The sequence below is a fragment of the Diabrotica virgifera genome, chromosome 1 (genome assembly GCF_917563875.1).
Source record: "Diabrotica virgifera virgifera chromosome 1, PGI_DIABVI_V3a".
NCBI lineage: Eukaryota > Metazoa > Arthropoda > Insecta > Coleoptera > Chrysomelidae > Diabrotica > Diabrotica virgifera.
The window spans coordinates 275,004,139-275,032,069 of NC_065443.1; the positions used below are offsets into that span (position 1 = coordinate 275,004,139).

General features: G+C 30.9%; 1 protein-coding gene across 1 annotated transcript; it reads right to left on the bottom strand.

Annotated features, from left to right (window-relative positions):
* Positions 1-13,543: 13,543 nt before the first annotated feature.
* LOC126884612 (tenecin-1-like) lies at positions 13,544-22,098 on the bottom strand. Its single transcript, XM_050650657.1, has 2 exons — positions 21,788-22,098; positions 13,544-13,725 (listed from the first exon to the last, which is right to left on the bottom strand). The coding sequence occupies exons 1-2, from the start codon at positions 21,921-21,923 to the stop codon at positions 13,568-13,570; spliced, it is 294 nt and encodes a 97-aa protein (XP_050506614.1). The 5' UTR covers positions 21,924-22,098; the 3' UTR covers positions 13,544-13,567.
* Positions 22,099-27,931: the final 5,833 nt, after the last annotated feature.

Here is a 27,931-nt window from a genome sequence, read left to right on the forward strand (position 1 = left end):
TAAAAATCTGAAAAAAATCAGGCTGAAAGATTGTGCAAAAATACACATTATAATTAATTTTCGTAAAAACGAGTGTCTTAGTTTTTTTTTCAGATTTATTTAAAAGTTTAAAATTGTTCTAAAAATTCGAATTTCCCGCCAAAAAAAATAAAAAAAAAATTTCATATAGATCTTTTTAAAACTTACAACTTTTTTAAATAAAGTTTTGGCTAGCTCTTAATGCGGCTGAGATAAAAAATAATAACATAAAAAGCCTAATTAGGCTCTAGGGGGGTCACGTGACCACCTAGGGGGCTAAAAATTTCAGAAAGTTAGTTCCTCTATATGTGCTAAAAAGTAGCCTATATGGAATTTAGATTGGGTTGGGGGCACTTTTCACCATCTTACCCGGCTAGGCCCTTTAATCTCTTTATTGTTCCAATATAAATTCTTTTTGATAAAATCGGCAGCACCGGGCTAAAAAATCTCATAAGTACTGCATTGCCTATGTTTCCTAACTGTAAAGTCAAGGTGGGACGGACATTAGATCATAACCATTCTTTTAATGAACAGTTTCAAATTCTGCATATTCAAAATAAAGACCTTAATCTAGCTTTATTAGGATCTATGGAAATTAATAAATTGAAAAATTCAGATATAATCCTGAATGACCAACTCGAGACAAACAGCTCCCCACTCCACTCTTCAGTTAAAGACTTTAAAAAGGCAAATCCATAGTAATCTAAATCACTTGAGCAAGGCACTCTGCCGAAACAGCTGTAGTCACATAGTTGTAATACATTTTGTGGAAGTATAGAAAACAAACGTTTTCAGTGTTTTGTTAAAAGATACTCATTTGATTTTTAAAAGCATCGATGTAAACCTTCTGGATGGCATCGCGCTAAACCTACACCGCGAGTTACCTACCTGCTCTGTTCTCTTCCATTCGCTAAAATGTGTTGTTTTACATGGATGTCGATATGGACCACGACCGCGATATCCACCTCCACTGCGATCCACTTTTTCTGTTCGTACTTTTAGGTGTGTACATTCATTTCTGTTCGATGTTTTTTTGCATCCATTCATGACCAGCCAGTAGCTTGTCCTTACGAGTACATCTAGTTTGAGGTCTGCCTCTACTTCATTAATTTGCTCTTATTCGCCATTCAATAATTCGCTTCTTCCAACGGTTTTTTCATTATTCCTATGTGTCCTGCCCACTTCCATTTTAACCGTCTTTTTAATTATTATTCATTCGATTTGCGATAACTGAAGGCAGTGTTGAGCATTCTTCGTTCCATGTATTTCTGAGTCACTAGAAGTTTGTGGACTCTGTTGTTGCATGTTAAAAGCTAAGTTTCAATTCCACATACATATTAAGAGCTGACAATATTACCGATCAAAAGTTTTTTCCTTAACCTTCCGATGACCAAACTTTTTTTGTTACACGGATGACCAAGGGGGGGCGGGGGGAATGACGCAGGTCAAAAATGTCAAAAATGACAACTAACAAAAAAACGATTTTTTTTTTTATTTTTTTTGGCATGGACTTTATGTCATTCAGCCAGTCGCAACATGAGTATTAGTGTCATGTGTAGCGTGTATGTTGAGTAAGTGTCTTGTTACTTTGCAAAGTCGACGTCATTAGCGTAAAACTACTTGGAATTACACATAATAGACGGTATTTTACTAAACATCAACTTCAGAATATATTTTTTATTCGTAAAATATAGGGATTTTTTTTATTTCAAAATACGAGGATATCTAGAATGATATCAAAGTCAAATAAAAAAATAATGAGTTAAAAATTGAAAATACTTTCGAACTTATTAAAGAAAATCTTAAGCTGGGGTCACAATTTCCCCCGCTTGGTCATCCGAATGTTAAAAGTATTTCGTAAGTTTAATGTAAATACTGTTTGTAATCTTTAAAATGCTGCTTATGCTAAAGAACTGATAGTGGATAGACTATATAACAATCATCCACACATAACCACAATTGATCGATTTGAGGTCGTGAGCTCATACTTATATCTGAGATCATTAACCACAAACACAGGGTCACTACAGGAAGAAATAAAACATAGATGTGATCTAGCAAAAGTCGCCACAGCAAAAATGACCACAATATGGAAGGACTGTCAAATTTCAAGAGCGTTAAGATGAGGTTGATCAACTGCTTATTATTCCCAATACTGACCTACGGATGCGAATCTTGGACCCATAGAAATTCGGAAAGAGGAAAGATAGACGCCACTGAAATATTCTGTTGTAGACGAATGCTACGAATTCCTTGGACCGACCATAGAACAAATAATTCAATTTTAAGAGAGCTAAAAGTTAGCCAACGACTCTCCAGTACAGTCCATCTCCAACAATTAAAATACTTTGGACATGTTATAAGAGGAAACACAGAAAACATGGAAAGGCTCATTACACACGGAAAGGTGGAAGGCCGAAGATCACGAGGAAGATCCCCAACAAGATGGATCGATCTAATTACAGGAATATGCAAAAGACATATAGATGAGTTAAAAGAAATGACCAGAGATAGAGATCTTTGGAGACGGACAATACACGATATCACGTCGACCAGTACACTCCCTCCGGGGGGTCAGGATTAAAGAGAGATGCTAAGGAACATCTACTTAAACCAGTCTTCAGATTAAGCTTTGATAGTTTGATTTTGATCCTTAGATAGCAGTAGTAGGACAAAAGGACACCGAAAAGACATTCACCATTTATTTTCCAGGAAGGCAGGAATGGCAGTCGAGTAAAACAAATTTTACAATGGCAGAAAAATGCTGCTCTACTGATGGCTCTAAAACTGATGAAGGATGTGCAGCTGGGGTATACGAAGGTAAACCAAGTATAAGCCTTAGCAAATTACATTCGGAACCTCGCCTGCTGCTCGTCGTAAATGGAGACTATTATTTTTATTCATTTTTCTAAAACTGCTAGTTTTTTTTTACAATTACTTTCTCGTATCTCTTAAATATTATTTTGAAAAAAAAAAACGGAAATATGAAAAGTATGTTTTCAGAAAACAGCAGACACAAATTGAGTGGTTACATAAATATTAAATCCGAACCCTCTTTAAATGCTCTAAGACTATTTAAAAATTCAAACCTCTGCAACAATCCCCTGAAAAAGGTATTCACGATGAAAATACATATCGACGCATCAGCACAAGAACCTTCGAGCAACAGCAAAAGAGCCCATATCTGATATAATATATATTTGACGAAGGAAAAAATATTTCACATAAATGAAACCATCCAATCGAGAGATATCTTCCTGCAGTGGATGTTAAACGGAAATGAACTCCGTTTTGATTGTATTGAGAGTAGTATCGGGAAGAAGGCGAGCACTCCAGGATCCAATTCGGACTTTAATTGACAGGAAATATAAAGTTTAACAGGGTTTCTACTGTTCGAGAAGTAATTGTTTTAAAGAAAAAGTATTAATAGTTTGTTCGGTCGCCGAAGAAAAAATTAACGAGAAAATGTTTCTTGTTTAAACTCGTCGAAACGAGAGATTAAATATTTTATTTTCTGTTGCCGCTTGTGTAAATATTAAAAAGTATAATTAACTTTGTAATTTAATTAAAATAGGGAACTAGAATAAAATATAAAACAAAAAGAAGACTACAGGGCGATTTATGCTTCACCACAGGTATTACCGTATCTGGAAAGTTTGTAGAGAGAAATACTAATTTTTGAACAACGAGAAATCTAGAAATAGAAACACTAAAGGGTTCTTATGCTGGAAAGCAAAATTCTGGTAACAACCTGAATCCGATCCTTCTACAATATGCAAGGCAGAAGGACAATAAATGAATAGCACGTGGAAATCTACAATATGTATTCCACCACTCGTCTATTGATCTAGGAAAATTACCAATTAATTTTGATTCCAAGCACTCAAAATGTGAGTAGAGCTAATAATTAAGTTCTTATTAACAAGTATTTATTTAATACTTCATACCACAAACAACGCAAAACTGGAGGATCAGATGCCCTAATATTAAATTCAATAAATCCACCAAGAGCTATTTCTCAGATGTCTCCCAAAACAACAACCATTTATACAAAAAATACTGTTCTTTACCATTTTTTCCACAGTTTACACATAACATGTCCAGGCTCCACAGAGATGTGCCTGTTAAGATCGGAATTAAAATCATAAAGTCAATTTGTAGATTGTTTTCCAACAATAAAAATCCTTTGTCACTTTTAGAAAAGACCAATGTTGTTGACAAGATCCCTTATTGTGACTGTGAGTTGTCCTATATTGGACAAACTGGTAGTTCAATACAAGGGCACGTTTTTTCGCATCTTAGCGATATTCCCTGCTCCAAATACTCTTGTGCACTTTCCACATATGTTCTCTACAGGACACCATGCTGATCTTGATAATGTTGAAAAATAACTTCTGAAAATGACTGAAAATAACCACTGAAAATAAATTCTATAAGAAATCCCTCTTAGAGATGTGTCACATGCTCAAACAACTTGCTACTCTGAACAGACATTGATAATGTCAGTGTAATTTACCACTCATTGATTTTACGTAGCAATTAATTTACACACCCACTTATCCCATATGATTGTCAATACCATCATTGCACTCCTAGCCCAGTAAATGAACGGGAAATTCGGCGATACCGTGTAATTTTCAGGGGCAACTCCGAATTGCATGAAAATTTGGATTTAGGTTCTACTTACCCTCAACTTCAAAGTTGAAATTGTGCTGTTGGTTGCTTTTACTTGGGGGGTGATAGTCACCCCTTCTCGGGGGGTGAAAAAACATGCGTTCTAGATAGGACCGGAAATGGATAAATTGAATGATTTTAAGCAACTTTTGTTCTATAGAGTTTTTTACGTAAGTCAATACTTTTCGAGTTATTTGCCATTGAAAATGTTGATTTTTCTAGAAAAAAAAACTACGTTTTCAAACGGTTTTTCGCAAATAACTCAAAAAGTAAATATTAAATCGAAAAAAATATCCTTAGCAAAAGTGTAGCTTATAAAAACCCAAAAAAAAATGGTGTATCAGGAAAGTTTATCAATCAAATAAAAACAAAGTTGTAGCTCATGAAAAATACGTTCTTATTCGTCTGATTCCAAATCGAATATTTCAAGGTGAAATCACCGAAAAATTAAGCACTTTTCGGGAAAAACCCGTTTAAACTTTTTTAAAGGTAAAAAAGATCAAGGCAGGTTTTGTTTATATTTGATTCAGAGTTGGACCATCATCTCCATATAGCTATTTCAGCATCCTTATGCCTCATCGGTGAAGCTCAGAAGTCTCAACTCTAGTGTTTATAAAAAACTTTGTTTTAATTGTTAACAAAAGTTTTAGCATTAAAATAAGCGAGTTACGCTCAAAATAAAGTTGGCCCTCTTTTTTTTTGTAAAAAATCATGAAAATCTCGCCGTGTTTAGCTCCCCAAATGAAATTAATCGCTACCGCTTTACAAACAATTTACTAACCTATCTATTTTTTTTATATGATCTGTCAGTCTCACCGGTTTAAAGTGTCTATTTTTGAAAGGGTTATAATTGAGAAAGCTTGAATGGGTCACTAATCACAAGTGTATGCACATTTCGAACAGCCATATCTTAACCAATTTTTGTCTTACGGAGATACAAAATGAAACTAGCGTATGTATAACAGCAAAACCTACATTTTTTTTACTCCTAAAGATTTTTCTTATCACTAATACTTTTCAAGTTATTTTGAAAAAATGAAATTTTTCAAAAATTTTTAGAGAAATTTTTTTATTCTAAAACCAAATGTTTTCAAAAATAAGCACCTCAAACCAATCAAACTTACAGATCATATAAATAATACACATACAGTTAAAATAGATGGTAAAGCCAAACGATTAATTTCATTTAGGGTGCTAAATAGAGGGAGGTTTTCACGATTTTTTTTACCAAAAAAAGTGGTCAACTTTTTTTTCAGTGTAACTCGTTTATTTTTGATGCTATAAGCTTTTGTAAAAAACAAATAATAAGCTTTTTTTCTATACTTTAAAAATGTTAATAAGGTTTTCCCGAAAAACGCTTTTTTCTTCGGTGATTTCGCGTTGAATTATTCGATTTGGAATTAGACGAATAAGAATGTATTTTTCATGAGCTACAACTTTGCTTCTACTCAATTTGTAAACTTTACTGGTATACCATTTTTTTCATTTTTTTATAGGCTACACTTTTGCTAAAAATATTTTTTTCGATAAAATATTTACTTTTTGAGTTATTTGGGAAAAACTGTCTGAAAACGTAGTTTTTTTTGTCGAAAAATCAACATTTTAAATCGCGAATAACTCGAAAAGTATTGACTTACGTAAAAAACTTTATAGAACAAAAGGTGCTTAAAACAGGTCAATTTATCCATTTCAGGCGTTATTTTAAACACGCGTTTTTCACCCCCCGAGAAGGGGTAAATGTCACCCCCCAAGTAAAAGCAACCAACGGCACAAATTCAACTTTGAAGTGGAGGGTAAGTAGAACCTAAATCCAAATTTTCATGCAATTCGGAGTTGCCCCTGGAAATTACACTCCAAAACGGTCATTTATTGGGCTATTCTTACTGTTTCGTTTCATAATTTCTTGCTTTTAGTTTTTTTTTCTCCCTCCCATAATATATGCCATATTTATGCTGTGGATCTCAGCTACGTCTGTGGCCTGTAGCCTTCTTTCTCATGTGATTTAAGTAATTTTGCTTACCTAATACATCGTCCGTCCACATATTAATCATTTGTTCACTCTTTTTCCTATCCCATATCCCGAATCTCCATAAACCATGGTTAAACTTACGGCTGTCTGTGACTAGCAATTGCTGTCTTATATTATTTTGGTTCCTCAAACCTGCACCTAATATTCAGAAAGTACACTTGCAAAATTAACCGCCCACCTTAAAAATGGGCAATTTTTGATGTGTCGAATTTTCTAAACCTGTTGTAGGATTTAAGTCATTTCCGAGGAAATGCTTCTTTTCCGAGATAGGGGGTGTTGCAATTTTTCTTACAAACTGACCATTTATTTATTACTTTAAAGCCGATTGAAATATACAAATGAAATATTGTGGGTTTTAATTGCGCATTGCTCCAAAATAGCTTTGGATTAATTCTGCCAGCCGATGGTTCTGTTCAACTGTTGAATTTTTACGAAGGAGGCGAGCACTCCAGCAACCAATTCGGACTTTAATTGACAGGAAATATAAAGTTTTACAGGGTTTCTACGGTTCGAGGAGTAGTTGTTTTAAAGAAAAAGTATTAATAGTTTGTCCGGTCGCCTAAGAAGAAAAAATAAACAAGAAAATGTTTCTTGTTTAAACTCGTCGAAACGAGAGATTAAATATTTTATTTTCTGTTCGCGCTTTTTAAAAAGTATAATTGACTTTGTAATTTAGTTAAAATAGGGAATTAGAATAAAATAAAACAAGAAGTATAGAATACTGTAGAATTATTTATACTGAACAGGTATTATTCCAACTAGAAGCAAAATATTAATTTTGCTTAATAGCTGGGGATTAAAAAATCATACTCAAGAAGAAACAAAATGATATTTTAATTAATTTTTCTTCTTCTCCTTATTCTTTTTCTCTTCATAGATATTCCTCTTCTTCTTGTTTATAGTTCAATTATCTTTTTATTTATTATTCATTCATAACAAGCAATTCTACTTGTTCACTTGCGAAGTGATACCTCTAGGGAAGGTTGTCACTGCATCTTTTGGGCGCTCGTCCAATATTTTGGGTCTAGGACGTTTCATCGCCGCCAGTTCATCGCCGGCCGATTCATCGCCGGCCGTTTCGATGCCGCCGGTTCATCGCCAGTCAGTTAATCGCTAACTGATATATTTCCGAATTTTCGACCAGTTTTCGACAGATACATTTATTATTTATTTTTAGTATTAATTAGGAATTCTAGGAAATGCGAGATATGACCATTCCCGTTGCCATACTTATACTTAATCTTTTAATAGACTTTTAAACTTTTATAATATAAAATATAATTTAACACAACAAATTTAATACTGTTTAATATCAAATTTACGGGAAGTAGAAATAGAACAATAAATTAATATAATAATAGAAATGAATAACCATTTTCATTAATATAATAATATAATAATATTTTTGATCTATTTATTTGTCATAAATTTTGAACTGAATTTAACGTCGTGTGTGTCATCTCCCATAATAGGCTATTGATTATGTACTATAGAAAGGAACTACAACGTTAACGGGGTTTTATTATTTCATATGGTCAATGAATCTCTATATATGAAAAAACCGCGGAGTGCTACCATTTAGAGGGGTGCGTTTTTGAGAAATGGGTGAATTAGTCCCTGGGCACAGGTTACATTAGGGTGAGTTCTATGCACTTTTGGTTCAAACACGTCTACATAAAAATTGTTCCTGGTTAAATTTCCTATCTAAATATAACTGTCTAAAGTCAAAGATACTTTTTTTTACAAAAATATATTTAAAAGAAAAAGCACAAAGGAACCCAAAAGAAAGAAATTTTGTTTTTTGTCCCATAACTTTTGTCCACGGGGATATAGGTATAGACATTGCTTTACAGAAAAAAAACTTACATATTTTATCTTTAAAATGGTGTTTGGCAGAGGTCATTAGGATTTAAAATTTTCGAAATATGATTTTTCAAAATTCGCCACTCACAGCAATTTTGGGAAATTTTCCTTGTTATTTCGCAAATATTGTTCTGTAAATTTTTTCTACGTAACTGTAGGTATATGCAATTGTACATGTAAGAGGAATAGAAATCAATTACCTTTAATATGTTCTACAGTATAATGTTGTACGACTTCTTTTAAAGAGGTTATCTTTTTCAAGACTTTATACTTTTAACGAGTTTTTATATTTTTTACGATTATTTTTTAATATCCCATTATAACTTTTTTTTCTACTTTTAGGTATATATTATACAATATAAAACAAAGCTTATTCTATTTACTTTAAAATGGCTTATTATAAAAATTCTAGGATTATTTTTGAATAAGATATGCTTTTTCAAAATGTAATAAGTACCTGCAAGGATTTTTGATTATAGGATTATTTTTTAAATTCCTCATTATAACTTTTTTATGTGGTTGTGTGTTATGATTGAATCTTATTTTTTATGTAATATTTTGGATCCACTTGACTCGGCCGGGCAAACTTCAAAATATGGATTAATTCCCATATTTACTGTCAAAGCACCTGCACCACAAGCTTTGCTTGAAAAAATAGCATGTAAATGTACCAAAGGATGTACAAAAAATTACGGTTGTAGGAAGATAGGAACTAGTTGTTCAATATTCTGCAAAGGGTGCATGTGCGTGGGTACTAATTGTGGGAACTCTAAGATAACTGAGGTGTCAGAGGAAGATATTGAAGCTAATGCTAACGAAGAGATGGACCTTGATTTTGAAATTTTTTTAAATTTAAATATAGATGATACAACATACACATACAAGAAAAAAAGTTATAAGGAGAGATTTCAAAAATAATCGTAAAAAATCTAAAAAATATTATTTTTTATATTAGGTATTATACAATATATAATATATAATATAATATTATTATATATATATTTAATATATAATATATTATATAAAAATATTATTTTATTTTTATATTATATTTTAAAAAATCGTTAAATGTATAAAATATTGAAAAACCATAATCTCTTAAAAAAAAGTCGTACAACGTTATACAGTAGACCATTTTAAAAGTAATTGATTTCTATTCCTATTACGGTTACCATTGCATATACCTAAAGTTACGTAGAAAAAAGTTACAGAACAATATTTGCGGAATAACAACGAAAATTGCCCTTGGAAAATTGTAAAAAAAGTACCATCGACTTTAAAAAGTTATATTTAGATAGGAAATTTAACCAGGAACAATTTTTATGTAGATATGTTTGTACCAAAAGTGCATAGAACTCACCCAAATGTAACCTGTGCCCAGGGACTTATTCATCCATTTCTCAAAAACGCACCACTTTAAATGGTAGCACTCCGCGGTTTTTTCATATATAGATGTCCAATGACCATATGAAATAATAAAACCCCGTTAACGTTGTAGTTCCTTTCAGCTATCTTATTCCGGATATTTCTTTCGCCGATTGGTGATTCATTTCTTATTATTTTGACCATACGGTTGTAATTCATTCTGCTTATGTGGTTATTCCATTTATAACTTGTACGTTACATTTTCTTCTATCTTCACTTCCTTTTAGATCTATCAGCGCACTTTCTGTAATTCTTCTCAGTACTCGCATCTCAGCTGTTTCCAGTAGTTTTTGTGTTGCGCCTATGTCGGGTCTTGTTTCTGATGCATATGTCTTTATAAGCCTTTCACTGGCTTTATAAATTCATGACTTGATCTCCGTATTGATATGTCGGTTTCGCCTTACAGTGTTACTAAGGCACCCTGTTAGGCTATGTACTTTTTGTAGTTTATCTTTAACATTTTCGTCCAGGTTTATCTTTAACTTTTGTGTCCATAACTGGACAGTGTAATTCGAAGGTATTTTATTTCCACTATTTGTTCAATACTTCGACCAGGTCGTCGCTGACTATGATTGTTTTAGTCTCTTAAATTATTTTGCTCTTATATAAAACCTGTGGAGTAGTCTTTGCAGGCTATCTTAATTTTGGGCTATTAATATTGCATCGTCGACGTAACAGAGTATCTTTATTTTCTGCTTTCCATTATGTACCTCTTTCCTTTGTTGACACTTTTGATAATTTCATCGATGAATAAATTAAAAGGCAGATGGCACAATGAGTCTAATGAGTCTAATTCTGCTTCCTATATCTGTAGGTTCTGTAAGTTGTCCCTTTATTCTGACTTCTCTTTGTTGTTGGGGCAGATGATTGCAATAGTTTTTATGATATTTATGGAAACTTCTCCATTATACAGAAGATGGCTTACTCCATCAAATGCTTTCTTCATGTCAATAAGACACAGAAATTCTGGTCTGTTATTTACTAGTTGTTTCTCAATAATTTGCTTTACGAAGAATATTGCATCTTTATACAATCTTTCACTAAAGAAACCCCATTTTTCGTCTGCTAAACTTATCCATTGATTAAACATGTCCCATATATCTCAGTTTTCTTCTTTTAATTGTTAAAAGTACTTCTCTTTCCTTATGTATACGTCCTCATTACATGCTGTCAGCGCTGCTCAGCAATATTTCAATAATTCGTTTGATTTTCCATCTTTTCCTGCAGATTTTCTGTTCTTCAGCTTTTTAGGTTTTTTGAAATTCCTGTGTAATTATATTAACTTCTTCATTTGTAGTATGTGGGGTTTCCGGTTCTTTGCCCTGTTATAAAGCGCCATACTTCCTCTAGCAGACTATAAAAATAATCCATTTCTTTTGGAAAACACTTCCAGTGATCATTTTTCTATTCTTCTTAAAATACCTCTTTTGTCTGAATTGATATATATATATTTCAGGTAAGTTTTTTTTTACTTGGAGGAAAGTAGATTCAAGGGTATTGATTTGGTTATATTTTATTTTAGTCCATTCTTTCACGGTTTTTTGCTCTAAATTTTAAAGAACCGCTTGGATTGACATGAAATTTGGCATACGTATAGCTTACTGGGGGTGACTTTCACCCCCTATTGGGGGTGAAAAAATATTTGTCCAAAATAAGTCCGGAAATGGGTAAATTAACTAATTTTAAGTAACTTTTGTTCTATAGAGCTTTTTCGCCAAGTCAACACTTTTCGAGTTATTTGCGAGTGAATATGTTCATTTTTCAACAAAATAACCACATTTTTAGACGCTTTTTCGCAAATAACTCAAAAAGTAAGTATTTTGTCGAAAAAACCGTTCTTAGCAAAAATATAGCTTATAAAAAAGTAAAAAAAATGGTGTACGCGGTAGGTCTCTGGATCTCGTAGAACCGGAGTTATAGCCAATGAAAAATAGATTAATATTCACCAAATTTCAAATAGAACATTTCGACGTGCAATATCCAAAAAATTAAGCACTTTTTGGGGAAAACCCATTATAATTTTTTTATAGTGTTTAAAAAAGCTTTATTTTTGTTTTTACAAAAAGCTTCCAGCATTAAAGTTAAGCAAGTTACGCTCAAAATAAAGTTGGTCCCTTTTGTTTAAAAAAAAAAAAAAAAAATCCGGAAGACCACCCTCTAATTAGCAACTTAAATGAAATTAATCGTTACCGCTCCACAAATTGTTTTACTTATGTTGTGTTTATATGATATGTAAGTTTCATCGATTCAAATTGCTTATTTTTGAAAAAAATTGGTTTCAAAATAAAATTTTTAAAAATTTAAATTTTGAAAAACATGTTTTTTTTCAAAATAATTTAAAAATTGTTAGAGATACCAAAAATCTCAGAAAACAAAAAAAGTCCGATTTGCTTTTCTGAATATCATGTATTTTTTTGTTTTTCTGTTAGACAAAAATTGATTAAGATTTGGTGTTTCTAAATTTGCATACATTCGTGATCAGTGACTCGTTCAACCCGTTTTAACTACAGCCCTTTCAATAATAAGGAATTTGAGCCGATGAAACTTACAGATCATATAAACAATATATACACGAGTCAAGAAACTTGTGAAGTCGTAACGATTAAGTTCATTTAAGATACTAATTAAGGGTGATTTTCTCGATTTTTTTACCAAAACCAAAAGGGACTAACTTTATTTTGAGCGTAACTTGTTTAATTTTTATGCTAGAAATTTTTTTTTTTAAACAAAAATAAAGCATTTTTTAAACACTTTAAATAAGTTGTAATGAGTTTTCCCCGAAAGGTGCTTCGTTCTTGGTTATTTCACGTTAAATTATTCCATTTGGAATTTGACGAATATGAACCTATATTTTATTAGCTATAACTCTGCTTCTACTAGGTGTAGAGACGTGATATATACACCATTTTTTAAAAAAATTTACAGGCTATATTTTTTATAAGAACGTTTTTTCGACAAAATACTTACTATTTGAGTTATTTGCGAAAAACCGTCTAAAAGCGTGGTTATTTCGTTGAAAAAATGAACATATTCACTGCCAAATAACTCGAAAAGTATTGACTTAGTGAAAAAACTCCATAGAACAAAAGTTACTTAAAATTAGCCAGTTTATCAATTTCCGGACTTACTTTGGACGAATACTTTTTCACCCCCAAGAGGGGGTGAAAAGCACCCCCGGGGCAGAAGCACATATCGGCACAATATCACTTTTTTTCTTTGACTTGTTAGCTATGTGTATGCCAAATTTCATGTCAATCCACACGGTTCTTTAAAATTTAGAGATTTTGCAATATTTTACCGTTAATGAACGGACTATTTACAAATATTCTTTTTATCCCTAATATAATACGTGTTGACTACATTAGTTATAGCAGTTTTAGCTGCGTCCTAATTTGGTATGCAACCACTTGTATGTTGGCTGAAATTCAAAGGAATATTATGGGATGTGGCATAAAGATTTTAATATTCTATTAATGATAACAAATATCATGCTAAATAATAGAAGCGAAGGTCATCAAAAAAAAAATCAAAAAATTTTTATAAATCTTTTATATTATTTTATTTTCTGCAGTTACACACTTTGTGCCTGTCGCACCATCCTCCTGCTTTGCCAAGAGTGAGGCAACGAATAGCGCATGCAGCATCATTTAACTTGACACCTTTCGCTTCCACGCTGAGTACGTCGCAGGTAAATCTCTTTACTCTGGAGTGTTCCTCTAAAAATAAACGCACATTGTATAAAAATCCTTTTAGTTATACGTTATACTAAAAAAAAATAAACTGAATACACAGAGAGAAAATTGTTTCCAGTGTAATGGACGCCAACTGAAATATATGAAAGTTGTTACCAGAAACGAAACTATGTGTTGGGGACACGAGATCATAAGTGCAAAATAAAAATAGTAAGCATATTATCTAAGTAAACGTAAAACTACTATACCTATTTAGATAATGGTAATTATAAAACTGGAAAAATGACGGAAAAGTCACGAATAATTATTATCAAATCGTCGCCTTAATACTATAACTTGATAACTCGAAATTAGTAGTTTTGAGATAAACGAGTTTAAAGATTTTAAAGATATTTGTGCTGCTACCATGGTGTTGGTAAATACGGAACTTACTCTGCGGCTCTAAAATACTGTTCCTTAACTTTTTGGCAACTGATATATTTAGGAATATGGTGTAAATTTGTTTTCCAATATGGAAAAAAACACGAAAAATTAAAGTTATCAACTTTTAGCACTACCATAATGTTAACATTTGGTAATGTCGCATGTTGTGCTAAGTCGCATATAAGTGAACTTTTTAACACAACTAATATTTTAAACATTATTTTGTTGAAAATTAGCCCTCTGCCATGGGGGTTGCCAGATCTGCTAACAATTCTCGAATTCTTGCATTAAAATGAACCGAATAAACAGATAGCAATTATGTGGTAAGTTCAATGGTTTCAGAGAAACACGTGCTAAAACTAGATAACTCGAGTTATCTAGTTATAGCATTCATTGTATGTCGTATTCACGATTATTTCGATTAAATAATAGCTTGATAACTTATCTTGTCAAGTTTTAGCACTGAATATTAGTGGCATTTGAGTTTTATCAACTTTCGTCAATCATAAATAAATACTTAACCCGTTTGAAGTGAGCTATCAAGTTTTTACACAATATGGAGGCAAATAAAATACATCTTGTGAACTAGTTATCTCAAAACCGTCAATTTTGGAGTTATCAAGTTATAGTACTAAGGCGACGAAATTATAAATTTATTGAAAATAACAGTCATGATACTAACAGGAATTATAGCAACAAAAGTAAATCAAAGAATTATCCAAGAAGAAAGGTATTATCACAAAAAAATATATGTACTTATACACAATTCTGAAAGACGAGTAGAACCTGTGCCATGCTACTATGTAACTTACAACAAATTAAATAGTCTAGGGCGCATCTGTTTTGAGATGGACGTTGAGAGGTGACTCAAATTTTTTTGCAGAAATTGCTTAAAAATAACTCAAATAACAATATTTGAGTTATCCTCCCACTCAAAATGGTCCGGAACATTGTTTAAATAATCAAAATGTCAAAATATGAAGGAAAATTTTGATTTTTTTCTTCGTTTTTTGATTATAACTTTAAAACTATTCATGTGTGAGAAAAGTTGTACGGACATAAAAGTTGCGTAATTAAATTTCCAACAATATAGAATTGGTTAAAAATTTAATAAGTAGTCACCCTTGTTGCAAAATAGCAATAATTGCAATAAAACCATACAAAAACAAGTATTCGCATTTTACGTTTTTCAACCATTTATGCTACACTTAGAACCTTTATATTTTACCCAGAAAAACTTTAGGATATAGTAAAACAACACTGTAAATTTCATTAAGATCGGTTTAATAGATTTTGCAAAATAAATTTTGCAATCCAGCTTTCGCAGAAAAAATTCATTTTTTAAAAATGTTGCAGGACTGAAAATAAAGCAGATAGCAAGTTGATTTTTTTTTGCTTATAGAAGTGTACTGTATCTTTCATTTACAATTTACAAAATTAAAATCGATTAGTTACCACGGCATCAGGAAACTTTTTAAATAAACATTAATTTTTGGTTCTACGCGCAGGACAGCGGTGTTCGATTCACACAAGTTGATTTCCACCAAAATTTCTTCCAACCTTGATCTAATATATTATTTACTTACTTTATATTTTGTTGTATTTTAATATTTTAATTCCACAAAAATCAAACTAATTGTATTATTGTTTGTGAAATATTGTTTAAACAATTGCATATGTTTATAAATAATAAACTCTTATTTTCTAAATTAAAATATATGAACAAAGAAAGTTTTTGCTAAAAAAGTGTTATTTCAAAGGATAGAGTATGTGTTTTTATTTTGCAATAAACAAATTTAATTATTTATATCGAAATGTAATAAAAATTAAAATGTATCAATTACTATCAAAGGTCATTGGAATGCCCAATCAGAGCAAACTATCCGCTGTCCTGCGCGTAGCACCAATAATTAATGTTTATTTAAAAAAATTTCTGACGCCGTGGTAGTTAATCGATTTTAATTTTGCAAATTGCAAATGAAAGGTACAGTAAACTTCTATAAGTAAAAAAAATTCAATTTGCTATCTTCTTTATTTTCAATCCTGTAACATTTTGAAAAAATGAATTTTTTTTGCGAAAGCTGGATTGCAAAATTTATTTTGCAAAATCTGTTGAACCGATCTTAATGAAATTTATAGTATTGTTTTATTGTGTAATAAGGTTTTTCTGGTTGATATATAAAGGTCCTAAGTGTAAAATAAATGGTTGAAAAACGGAAAATGCGAATACTTGTTTTTGTATGGTTTTATCGCAATTATTGCTATTTTGCAACAAGGGTGACTATTTTTTAAATTTTTAACTAATTCTATATTGTACCAAATTTAATTACGCAACTTTTATGTTAGTATAACTTTTCTTGAAAATGAATACTTTTAAAGTTGTAATCAAAAAACCAAGAAAAAAATCGAATCTTAACTTCATTTTTTGACATTTTGATTATTTAAACAATGTTCCGGACCTTTTTGAGAGGGAGGATAACTCAAATATTATTACCTGAGTTATTTTCAAGCAATTTCTGCAAAAAAATTTGAGTCACCTCTCAACGTCCAAATGTACTAATATTTTTGCAGATGCGCCCTGGTCTAAAATGGAATCAAGGAACAACAATTTGTTGAGTAATACAAGTAAAAGTAGATGATCAATATTATACCTATATACCAACATACGGTTACATAAAATTTTGTATCCTTACATAATATAATATATGTAGATGAAAAGATGTGTAGACGAAAGTTGGAAGCATTTGAGATGTGGCTATATCGGAGAATTCTTAAAATCCCATGGACTGATCGGGTCACAAATGAGGAGGTTCTTAGAAGAATGGGGAAGAACCGGGAAATACTAACCACCATCAAATCTCGAAAGTTGGAATACTTTGGACACATTATGCGAAATGAATCCAGATCTGCCCTCCTACAAGCCATCCTGCAAGGAAAAATATTTGGAAAGCGAGGTCCAGGAAGAAGAAGAACATCCTGGTTAAAAAACCTCAAAACCTGGTTCAACACAACATCTGTGCACTTGTGCAGCTTTTCCGCGTTTGTCCATTCTTTCACGGTTTTTGCTCTAAATTTTAAAGAACCAATTGGATTGACATGAAATTTGGCGTACGTATAGCTTACATGTCAAAGAAAAAAAATGATATTGTGCCGATGTGTGCTTTTGCCCTGGGGGTGACTTTCACCCCCTCTGGGGGGTGAAAAAATATATGTTCAAACTAAGTCCGGAAATGGGTAAACTGACTAATTTTAAGTAACTTTTGTTCTATAGAGCTTTTTCGCCAAGTCAACACTTTTCGAGTTATTTGCAAGTGAATATGTCCATTTTTCAACAAAATAACCACATTTTTAGACGGCTTTTCGCAAATAACTCAAAAAGTAAGTATTTTGTCGAAAAAAACGTTCTTAGCAAAAATATAGCCTATAAAAAGTAAAAAAAATGGTGTACGCGTTAAGTCTCTGGATCTGGTAGAACCAGAGTTATAGCCAATGAAAAATAGATTCATATTCACCAAATTTCAAATAGAATATTCCGACGTATAATATCCAAAAAATTAAGCATTTTTTGGGCAAAATCTATTATAACTTTTTTAAAGTGTTTAAAAAAAGCTTTATTTCTGTTTTTACAAAAAGTTTCTAGCATTAAATTTAAGCAAGTTACGCTCAAAATAAAGTTGGTCCCTTTTGTTTTTGCAAAAAAAATCGGGAAGACCACCCCCTAATTAGCAACTTAAATTAAATTAATCGTTACCGCTCCACAAATTATTTTACTTATGTTGTGTTTATATGATCTGTAAGTTTCATCGATTCAAAGTGCTTATTTTTGAAAAAATTTGGTTTCAAAATAAAATTTTTAAAAACTTAAATTTTGGAAAATATGCTTTTTTTCAAAATAACTTAAAAATTGTTGGAGATACCAAAAATCTCGAAAAACAAAAAAAGTCAGATTTGCTTTTCTGAATATTATGTATTTTTTGTTTTTCTGTTAGACAAAAATTGATTAAGATTTGAGGTTTCTAAATTTGCATACATTCGTGATCAGTGACTCGTTCAACCCCTTTTAACTATAGCCCTTTCAATAATAAGGACTTAGAAACGATGAAACTTACAGATCATATAAACAATATATATACGAGTCAAGAAACTTGTGAAGTCGTAACGACTAAGTTCATTTAAGATACTAATTGGGGGGTGATTTTCTCGATTTTTTTACCAAAACCAAAAGGGACTAACTTTATTTTGAGCGTAACTTGTTTAATTTTTATGCTAGAAATTTTTTTTATAAAACAAAAATAAAGCATTTTTTAAACACTTTAAATAAGTTGTAATGAGTTTTCCCCGAAATCTGCTTCATTTTTGGTTATTTCACGTTAAAGTATTCCATTTGGAATTTGACGAATATGAACCAATTTTTCATTAGCTATAACTCTGCTTCTACTAGGTGTAAAGACGTGACATACACACCATTTTTTTTTTAAATTTTTTACAGGCTATATTTTTGCTAAGAATGTTTTTTCGACAAAATACTTACTATTTGAGTTATTTGCGAGAAACCGTCTAAAAGCGTGGTTATTTGGTTGAAAAAATGAACATATTCACTGCCAAATAACTGGAAAAGTATTGACTTAGTGAAAAAACTCTATAGAACAAAAGTTACTTAAAATTAGCCAATTTATCCATTTCCTGACTTTATTTGGACGAATATTTTTTCACTCCCAAGAGGGGGTGAAAACTACCCCCAGGGCAAAAGCACATATCGGCACAATATCACTTTTTTTTCTTTGACTTGTTAGCTATGTGTATGCCAAATTTCATGTCAATCCAAGCGGTTCTTTAAAATTTAGAGGTTTTGCAATATTTTACCGTTAAAGAACGGACTATGTCTAGCATTTCAATGTCAAGGACAATCATGATCGAGACCGGATAAAATTACCTAGATCAAAGATCAAAAGTATTTTATACGGATCTAACTATTCATATATAAACAAAATAATACACAATTAAAATGGAAAGAGAAAATTAAAATAATAATTATTTAAGTGGGTAGGCACAACATTTTTGCCCAACGCTATTTAAATGCATCCATTTTTTTGAATCATGAGAAAACTAATAAATATTTTTGAAAAATTTAAACGCAGAATGATTGCAGTATTACCGAGCGCCGAAAGTCCCTTAGAATAAATAAAAAGTTTCTTTCGCATAAAACATTTGAAATTGAGGATCACACTAAATTTTTTATTTTTTCACCTCTGTAAATTATTAAAATAAACATTATAGAAGTTTCCACGGACTTTCGGCCCTCGGTAATAATGTAATATTTCATTTAGGGGAGTGCAATTAGAACGAAAACATGCATTCTTTCGGAAAAATTCAAACAAGCTTATATTTTTCTAAAACTTTTTTTGTTAGTTTATATACATGTTAAAGTAAAAAGTTTTACTCCAGATTTGGCGGCTAATTGTTTATTAATTGTTTAAACAATAACAATATTTTTGTATAAATAATTTTAAAATTATCCTTAAATTCATCATTTTACTTTGATCAAATTATATGTTTCTATTTTGTTTTTGATTATGCTGAATCCGAATATGGCATTGCAATTTGAAAATTCTTATACAGAAGCTCTTATACAGTGTGTCTGCGTAGCTAGGAACCACATGGAAAACTTTTTTATTGTCAATCTTACGAAAAAAAGTTATTTTAATGAAATACTCTGAATAGTAAAAAATCTCAAACTCAACCATTAGATATAAAATTGTATCAATTTTATACGAGTTATGTCAAAAACATGAATTTCGTTAAAGAGTAAAGTACCTTTATATTCCAGCATATCAAAGAATGCTATTATGAAAAGTTGTTTGAAATTAAAAACTATGTCTAACAATTACATCATCCTAATCGAAAAAAAAAATTAAATTTTTCCTCAAATTACGGATACTTATCATAATTTTATTACAATTATGATAACTATTTTATTATCAATTTTACGAAAAAAAAGTTATTTTTCATAAAATACTCTCCCTGGTCTATAATCTAAGGTACAACCACCAGACATCAAACTTTTTTAATTTTATATGAGGTATGTAAAAAATATGAATTTTTTTTAAGAGTTAAGTGCCCTTATTATTCACAATATTTTAATTAGAAGGATGTAATTGAACACTAAAACAAATTTTTTAATTCCAAACAACTTTTCTTAATAACAATTTTCGATATTGTGAAATGTAATGGTACTTTACTCTTGAGTGAAATTCATATTTTTTGACATAGCTCGTATAACATTAACTAAATTTGATATTTGATGATATCATCTTGGATTATATACGATGTAGAGTATTTTATAAAGAATAACTTTTTTTCGTAAAACTGATAATAAAAAAGTTATCAATAGGTTCCAAGTTACGCAGACATACTGTATAAGAGCTAAAAAAAATTTGCTGAAAATTTTTTGCTGAACATTTAGTATTTTTGAAGCTTATTATTAAATGTATTTTAGGTAAGTTTTACAGAAAAAAGTTTTGATCACTTTGTACAAACATTTTTTTAGCTGGTAATTTTCGGTTTTTTTATTAAATTTTTGTTATCTTTCTATATTTTCTTAAAAAGAAATAGTTTATTTCATTTCTAAAGTAAAATAATTTAGTGCATTTTAGGGATTACATCCAAAGCTTTAAAAAAGTGCTTATAAAACTGTAATAGATCTGTTCAAACTTGAGTAATACTGTCTTAAATTGGTGGTAATTCTATAAAACTACGAAGATTTCAAAAATTACGTTTTTTGAGACGTCATATCATTTGAACTAAATTTTTGAGATTTTTTTGAATGAAACATCATTTAGCAAGATGCTTGAAAGTTAAGTTGTGCAAAACTGAAAGTTTTATAAGAAAAACTGTATTAGTTACATATTTTTAAATCATTTTTAAACAACATTCATGTAAGGCTCAATTTCCGCCCACACCGTAGTTATGCCCATACATTTTATTTCTATCTATTATAACCATAAGATATCTTAATAATTCTTCTTTCATGTTTATTTTGTAAAATTTCATTTGATCCATTAGTTAAAGAATTACATTAAAATAACTCAACCATGCACTTCGCCGTACGTTAGTTTACAGTGCGCCAATGTTTGTGAGAAGGGTGACTTTAGCGTTATAATTAAAAATTATAGAAGATACAGATTTAATTTTAGAAAATTCTTTATAAAAGGTTTTTTTTTGTAAAATAATCTGAATTTTTCAATGATCAAATCAGTTTTGTTCTAAAATTTATATTTTCGGAGTTATTGAAAAAAACATCTAATTGCGTAGTTAATTTGTTTAATAAAAAACGAAGCACCCAGTTCTCGAGTAGAACGTTTTGATATATTGTTTAATAAACATTTTTTAATGAAATTACAAAAAGCTCTATCTTGTTTGATTTTTTTCGAAGTGAAAATCTATATGCACTTCCCTAATTCTGCGTTTAAATTTTTCAAAAATACTCATTAGTTTTCTCAGGATTTTTAAAAATTAATGCATTTAAGTAGCATTGGACCAAGATTTTGGGCCTACCTCCTTAATATGAGAAATTATTTAAAATCTAGACTAAGATAATATATTATAATCAATTATTACAACAAAGAATATAAAAATGTATATTTCATGTGTACAAAAGACATACCTTTTTGTTCTGGATTATAATCTTCAGGAATCAATACATCTGGTTCATCAACTTTTGGCTGTTCTTGGCCAATTGGAGAAGAATTAATGCTAGCAACAATGGCGAATAAGAAAATAGAAAAAAGTACACACTTCATCGTGTTTTTATTAATAATGTTTTTAGTTATGTATTAGATACTTGTCTTGAAGACTGATATGGTGTTCAATGAGGATATATTCTTATATACCTTTTTAGCACGGAATATACCATAGTCCAAGGGGATTTACTTTTTATCTTTACGCAGTGAATTACCATTCTCAGATATTAATGCATTAATTAATCGAACAAACAGTTCCAAACTAAAGACGACCTCGAACAATAAAAACAAAGAAAAATGATAAGAAAATTGTATTTGGAATAGTTTATCACTTAAAGCAATAAATCAAAACTTCCAAGAAGCAGACTGCATAATCTAGTAAAGTGAGCAGGTTATTGGAGAATGGGATTCACCTTGGTCGGGTTTTGCAATAACGATTATACAAAAGGATTATAAAAGAGGATTGTATTGCACTTGATTATTAGATTTTGGAAATTTTTTGTCTAATTATACAGGATAGAAAAATAAACCTATCGTAAAAATTTCAATATAATTGAAATAATTTACAGGGTAATTCAATTAGTGATGTGTTGATAAGGGGGACAACATACTCTTGGATGCGCTTGGGCCCTTTTTTAATATTTTTTGTAGTACATATTATTATCCGTTTCCGATGTTAGAATCCAACATGGTAATCTGTACTGTGCATTAGGGTGCATCGAAAAAATAAAAGTTCGAAATGATCTAATAGCGTGATAAAGTTGCTAGTGTTATTTTTCAGCATATTAGTATTTTTAAATTTTTTTTCTAAGCGAAATTTCTGCCCTCCCAACGACCTTGAATTTTATTAAATATCTGATTTTTATGGAAATTTCAATTTATATTATTTGGAATAAAATAGGTATGTGCTAAGTCGATCTAAGATCAATTAAAGAAAACTTAAAATGTTGTCAATTACAAATTTAAACGATATTTAAAATTTTATTTGTTTTTTCAGTCTCCCCAACCCCTTTGAAATATCCCGCTTCGTGAGTCCGTGCGTGTAATTTTCACTTATGTTTGGTGCGATGCCTTACTTTGTTATTATTGTTGTTTGTAAATTAAAGATTTTTAAAATAGATAAACCAGGACCATGGAGAATAAAATCAAGATGTGCTGTGGACCGCCCCATTTTTGGGCAACCACCAAATATACATGAAAATGTTTTACCGAAATACAAACAAGCGATGGAGTTTTGTGATTGCAAGAGGATAAAAACTCCGCAAGAAAGTGCCAGAATTTTCTGGTATTGCCAATGAGGTGGCAATTAAATTGGAGGAAATATGAAAAAAGGCTTTATGGCCAATAATTTAACATACAAGAATTATTCAGCTTTTAAAAGCCTATCATGACAAATATATGAAACTTATGAAACCATTTAAGAACCGGCAAAACAATGAATTTTACAAAACTAAAATTCAATGCTTTAAGAACAAAAGTAAAACTACATGTTTCGATCTTGCAGCATGCAAATGTGACACACTGATTAATTGTCTTTGTATAAAATCTCAAAAAGTGCCTCTGGATGATCGCGAATTTCTATTAAGTTAAAGGGGTCCAATAAAAATGGTAATAAGCTCGATTGATAGGGAAAACAAAAACAAATATAATTAGAGAGGACAACGGTAAAAGAAGAAAGTTACCGACGCAAAGACAAAACTTTAGCTCATGTAAAAAACAATACCAAGTTTTATGGTCAATCGATCGTGGAAGAACGCATAACACTTCTTGCGCATGAACCAGGGTGCAAATATTTCGGATATGGATATCCGCTGTCTAGTAATCAATAAGTATCAAATCCAGCTATTGCATGTGACGAAACAGTCGTAAATACTGGAGTTAAGTGCGATGTAATATATGGCTGTTATAAGAACATCTTAAAAAACCGCTTCAGAGGTTTGTATGTCTGCGACATTCAAATGATCTACCCCTTGGACATCAAAAGAAGTTTCGAGTGAAAATCTGCGAGATTTTATTAACAATCCTAACTTAGACCCTTTTAACATTGAGATTGAGGAATATCACTGCCACAAACAATGATGTGTAGAACGATGTGTCAAGCTTGTGACACAAGCTTCTCTAGCAGTTTATGGAGCGTATTCGAGGGATGGATTTATAAAAACTCTAATTGATTCCAGAAAAACTATGCCTCACTTTAATGCTAAATCGGAAGACATCTTCGAATAGAATGCTTTTACAATATTTTTTGTAATATACCTAATTTTGTACTTTGCTTTATTTTTATTTTAATATTAAAAGTAAAATTTTTAATTGCCTTGTGAAACCAGAAAATATTTTCCAATTTATAGGCTATGTATTATGTACTATAGAAAGGAACTACAACGTTAACGGGGTTTTATTATTTCATATGGTCAATGAATCTTTATATATGGAAAAACCGCGGAGTGCTACCATTTAAAGGGGTGCGTTTTTGAGAAATGGGTGAATTAGTCCCTGGGCATAGGTTACATTAGGGTGAGTTCTATGCACTTTTGGTACAAACACGTCTACATAAAAATTGTTCCTGGTTAAATTTCCTATCTAAATATAACTTTTTAAAGTCAAAGATACTTTTTTTTACAAAAATATATTCAAAAGAAAAAGCACAAAGAAACCCAAAAGAAAGAAATTTTGTTTTTTGTCCCATAACTTTTGTTCACGGGGATATAGGTATAGACATTGCTTTACAGAAGAAAACTTACACATTTTCTCTTTAAAATGGTGTTTTGTAGAGGTCATTAGGATTTAAAGTTTTCGAAATATGATTTTTCAAATTTCGCCACTCACAGGAATTTTAGGCAAATTTCCTTGTTATTTCGCAAATATTGTTCTGAACCTTTTTTCTACGTAACTTTAGGCATATGCAATGGTACATGTAAGAGGAATAGAAATCAATTACCTTTAAAATGTTCTACTCTGTAATGTTGTACGACTTCTTTTAAAGAGGTTATCTTTTTCAAGACTTTATACTTTTAACGAGTTTTTATATTTTTTACGATTATTTTTTAATTTCCCATTATAACTTTTTTTTCTACTTTTAGGTATATATTATACAATAAAAAAGAAAGCTTATTCTGTTTACTTTAAAATGGCGTATTATAAAAAAATTCTAGAATTATTTTTGAATAAGATATGCTTTTTCAAAATGTAATAAGTACTTGCAACGATTTTTGATTTTAGGATTATTTTTTAAATTCCTCATTATAACTTTTTTATGTGATTGTGTGTTATGATTGAATCTTATTTTTTATGTAATACTTTGGATCACTTGGCTCGTCCGGGCACACTTCAAAATATGGATTAATTCCAATTTTTACTGTCAAAGCTCCTGCACCACAAGCTTTGCTTGAAAAAATTGCATGTAAATGTACCAAAGGATGTACAAAAAACTACGGTTGTAGGAAGATAGGAATTAGTTGTTCAATATTCTGCAAAGGGTGCGTGTGCATGGGTACTAATTGTGGGAACTCTAAGATAACTGAAGTGTCAGCGGAAGATATTGAAGCTAATGCTAACGAAGAGATGGACTTTGATTTTGATTTTTTTTTAATTTAAATATAGATGATACACCATTTTAAAGAACAGAAAGTAAGCCCTCTTTATTGAGCAATATATCGTATACTCATGTACAAGAAAAAAAGTTATAATGAGAAATTTCAAAAATAATCGTGAAAAATATAAAAAATATTATTTTTTATATTAGGTATTATACAATTTATAATATATAATATAATATTATACTATATATACTATATATAATATAATATTATTATATACTTAATATATAATGTATTATATAAAAATATTTTTTTATGTTTATATTATAATATAAAAAATCGTTAAAAGTATAAAACCTTGAAAAAACATAATATCTTAAAAAAAAAGTCGTACAACGTTATACTGTAGACCATTTTAAAGGTAATTGATTTCTATTCCTATTACGTGTACCAATGAATATACCTAAAGTTACGTAGAAAAAAGTTACAGAACAATATTTGTGAAATAACAAGGAAAATTGCCCAAAATTGCTGTGAGAGGCAAATTTTGAAAAATCATATTTCGAAAACTATAAATTTTAATTACCTCTACTAAAAACATTTTAAAGGAGAAATATGTAAGTTTTTTTTCTGTAAAGCAATATCTATACCTATATCCTCGTGGAAAAAAGTTATGGGACAAAAAACAAAATTTCTTTCTTTTGGGTCTCTTTGTGCTTTTTCCTTTCAATATATTTTTGTAAAAAAAAGTACCATTGACTTTAAAAAGTGATATTTAGATAGGAAATTTAACCAGGAATAATTTTTATGTAGATATGTTTGTACCAAAAGTGCACAGAATTCACCGTAATGTAACCTGTGCCCAGGGACTAATTCACTCATTTCTCAAAAACGCACCCCTTTAAATGGTAGCACTCCGCGGTTTTTTCATATATAGATGTCCATTGACCATATGAAATAATAAAACCCCGTTAACGTTGTAGTTTCTTTTAGCTATCTTATTTTGAATATAATCAATAGCCTATTAAACCGAATTTATTTATTCAAGTTCTATACGGTATTACATTTCCCTTAAAAAAATACGCATATTAATGTATTTTTTCTAATTTTTAGTTGCCGTGGTGGGCAGAAAATATTTTTTTATTTCAACGAAATTTTACTAAAATATTAAATAGTGTGTTAGGCAACTTTTGTGAGCTCTAACATTTTCGTTTCGAAATAAAAATTTTTTTCGTCTGTTAACATTTTTTCAAAATTCTTAATTGTCTTGGGGGGCAGAAGATATTTTCCAATTTCGAAAAAAATTTACCAAAATACTTAACAGTTGATTGGGCAACTTTTGTGCCCATCGCAAAAAAAAATTTTTTTTCGTCTTTTTCGATGCACTTTACTTTGCATACTACTACTATGACAAAATTTGTGGTTGTTGTGTTGAACCACCTACGTACATTTTTCAGCCAGGAAATCGTTCGCCTTCCTGATCCCCGTTTGATTTCTACTGTTCCCTGTAAAACTATTAGGAGCAGTTGCAATGGCTCGCCTTTCCTCATGATGGATGTGACCAAGGTATTTGAATTTGGCTATTTTTATTGTGGCCAAGAGCTACTTTTTTTTGTATTCCTAATAAAAGCTTTCCGAAAACCTTAATTATTTTCTTTCAGGTAGCGTCGGGGAGAGACCATGACTTAATTCCGTACAGCAGTATAGGAGATATATAACATGATATTTAAATAGCTTAGGCATTTTGTGAAGTGCCGGTCTTGCTTTCTCTCTATTACACTTGATTTCTAGGAAATAGTCTTAATTTTCATTGACGTTCGTACCAATAGTCTAAGAGCTGGGAGCGGATTTTGTGCGTGATAAGTAATAAGGAAAAACTATATGGGGATATGTTGAACTAGTCGTGTACATTACTTTCTCCAACGGCCGGAAACCAGAGTGGGGGCCGAGGGTAGATATAAGGGGTCAAATCCGCGGTTTTTATTATTTTTTTGTGACGTTGTTGATAGAGATAGTGCACCAAAATTTGGGAATACCTAGTTTGGGAACAACTGATCGAAATAGTGCACCAAAATTTGGGAATAAGTAGACCATGACCATAACTAAGTTAAATCCCGAGAGCCGGAAACTAGAGTGACGCTTTTTTCTGACGCTCATGATCGAGATAGCGCACCAAAATTTGGGAATAACTAGTTCATGACGTAACTAAGTAAAATCTTTAAGGGCGAACGCTGCGTGTCCCACAAAGGGGTAGGGGCAGGGGTGAATATATACAGTATAAGTGGTTTTTTTGTGACGTTCGTGATCGAGATAGTGTCCCAAAATTTGGCAATAAGTAGATCATGACATAACTAACAAAAATCTCCAGGGGCGGAACGCTGCGAAAATGTTTGGGTTATGCTCGTCATCGAGAATATGTCCGTAACTTGCAAAATTGATTCATTGTAGAATCAAAATCCAAATGGGCGGACAGCTAGGCGGGGTCAGCTAACTTTGTTAAAAACGGTGTCACAATATTTTCATAAAAAATGA

Coding starts and splice junctions, on each gene's coding strand:
- LOC126884612 (XM_050650657.1), bottom strand. CDS start 21,923: ATGAAGTGTGTACTTTTTTCTATTTTCTTATTCGCCATTGTTGCTAGC. Junction 13,726..21,787: donor TTATAATCCAGAACAAAAAG/GTATGTCTTTTG, acceptor GTTTATTTTTAG/AGGAACACTCCAGAGTAAAG.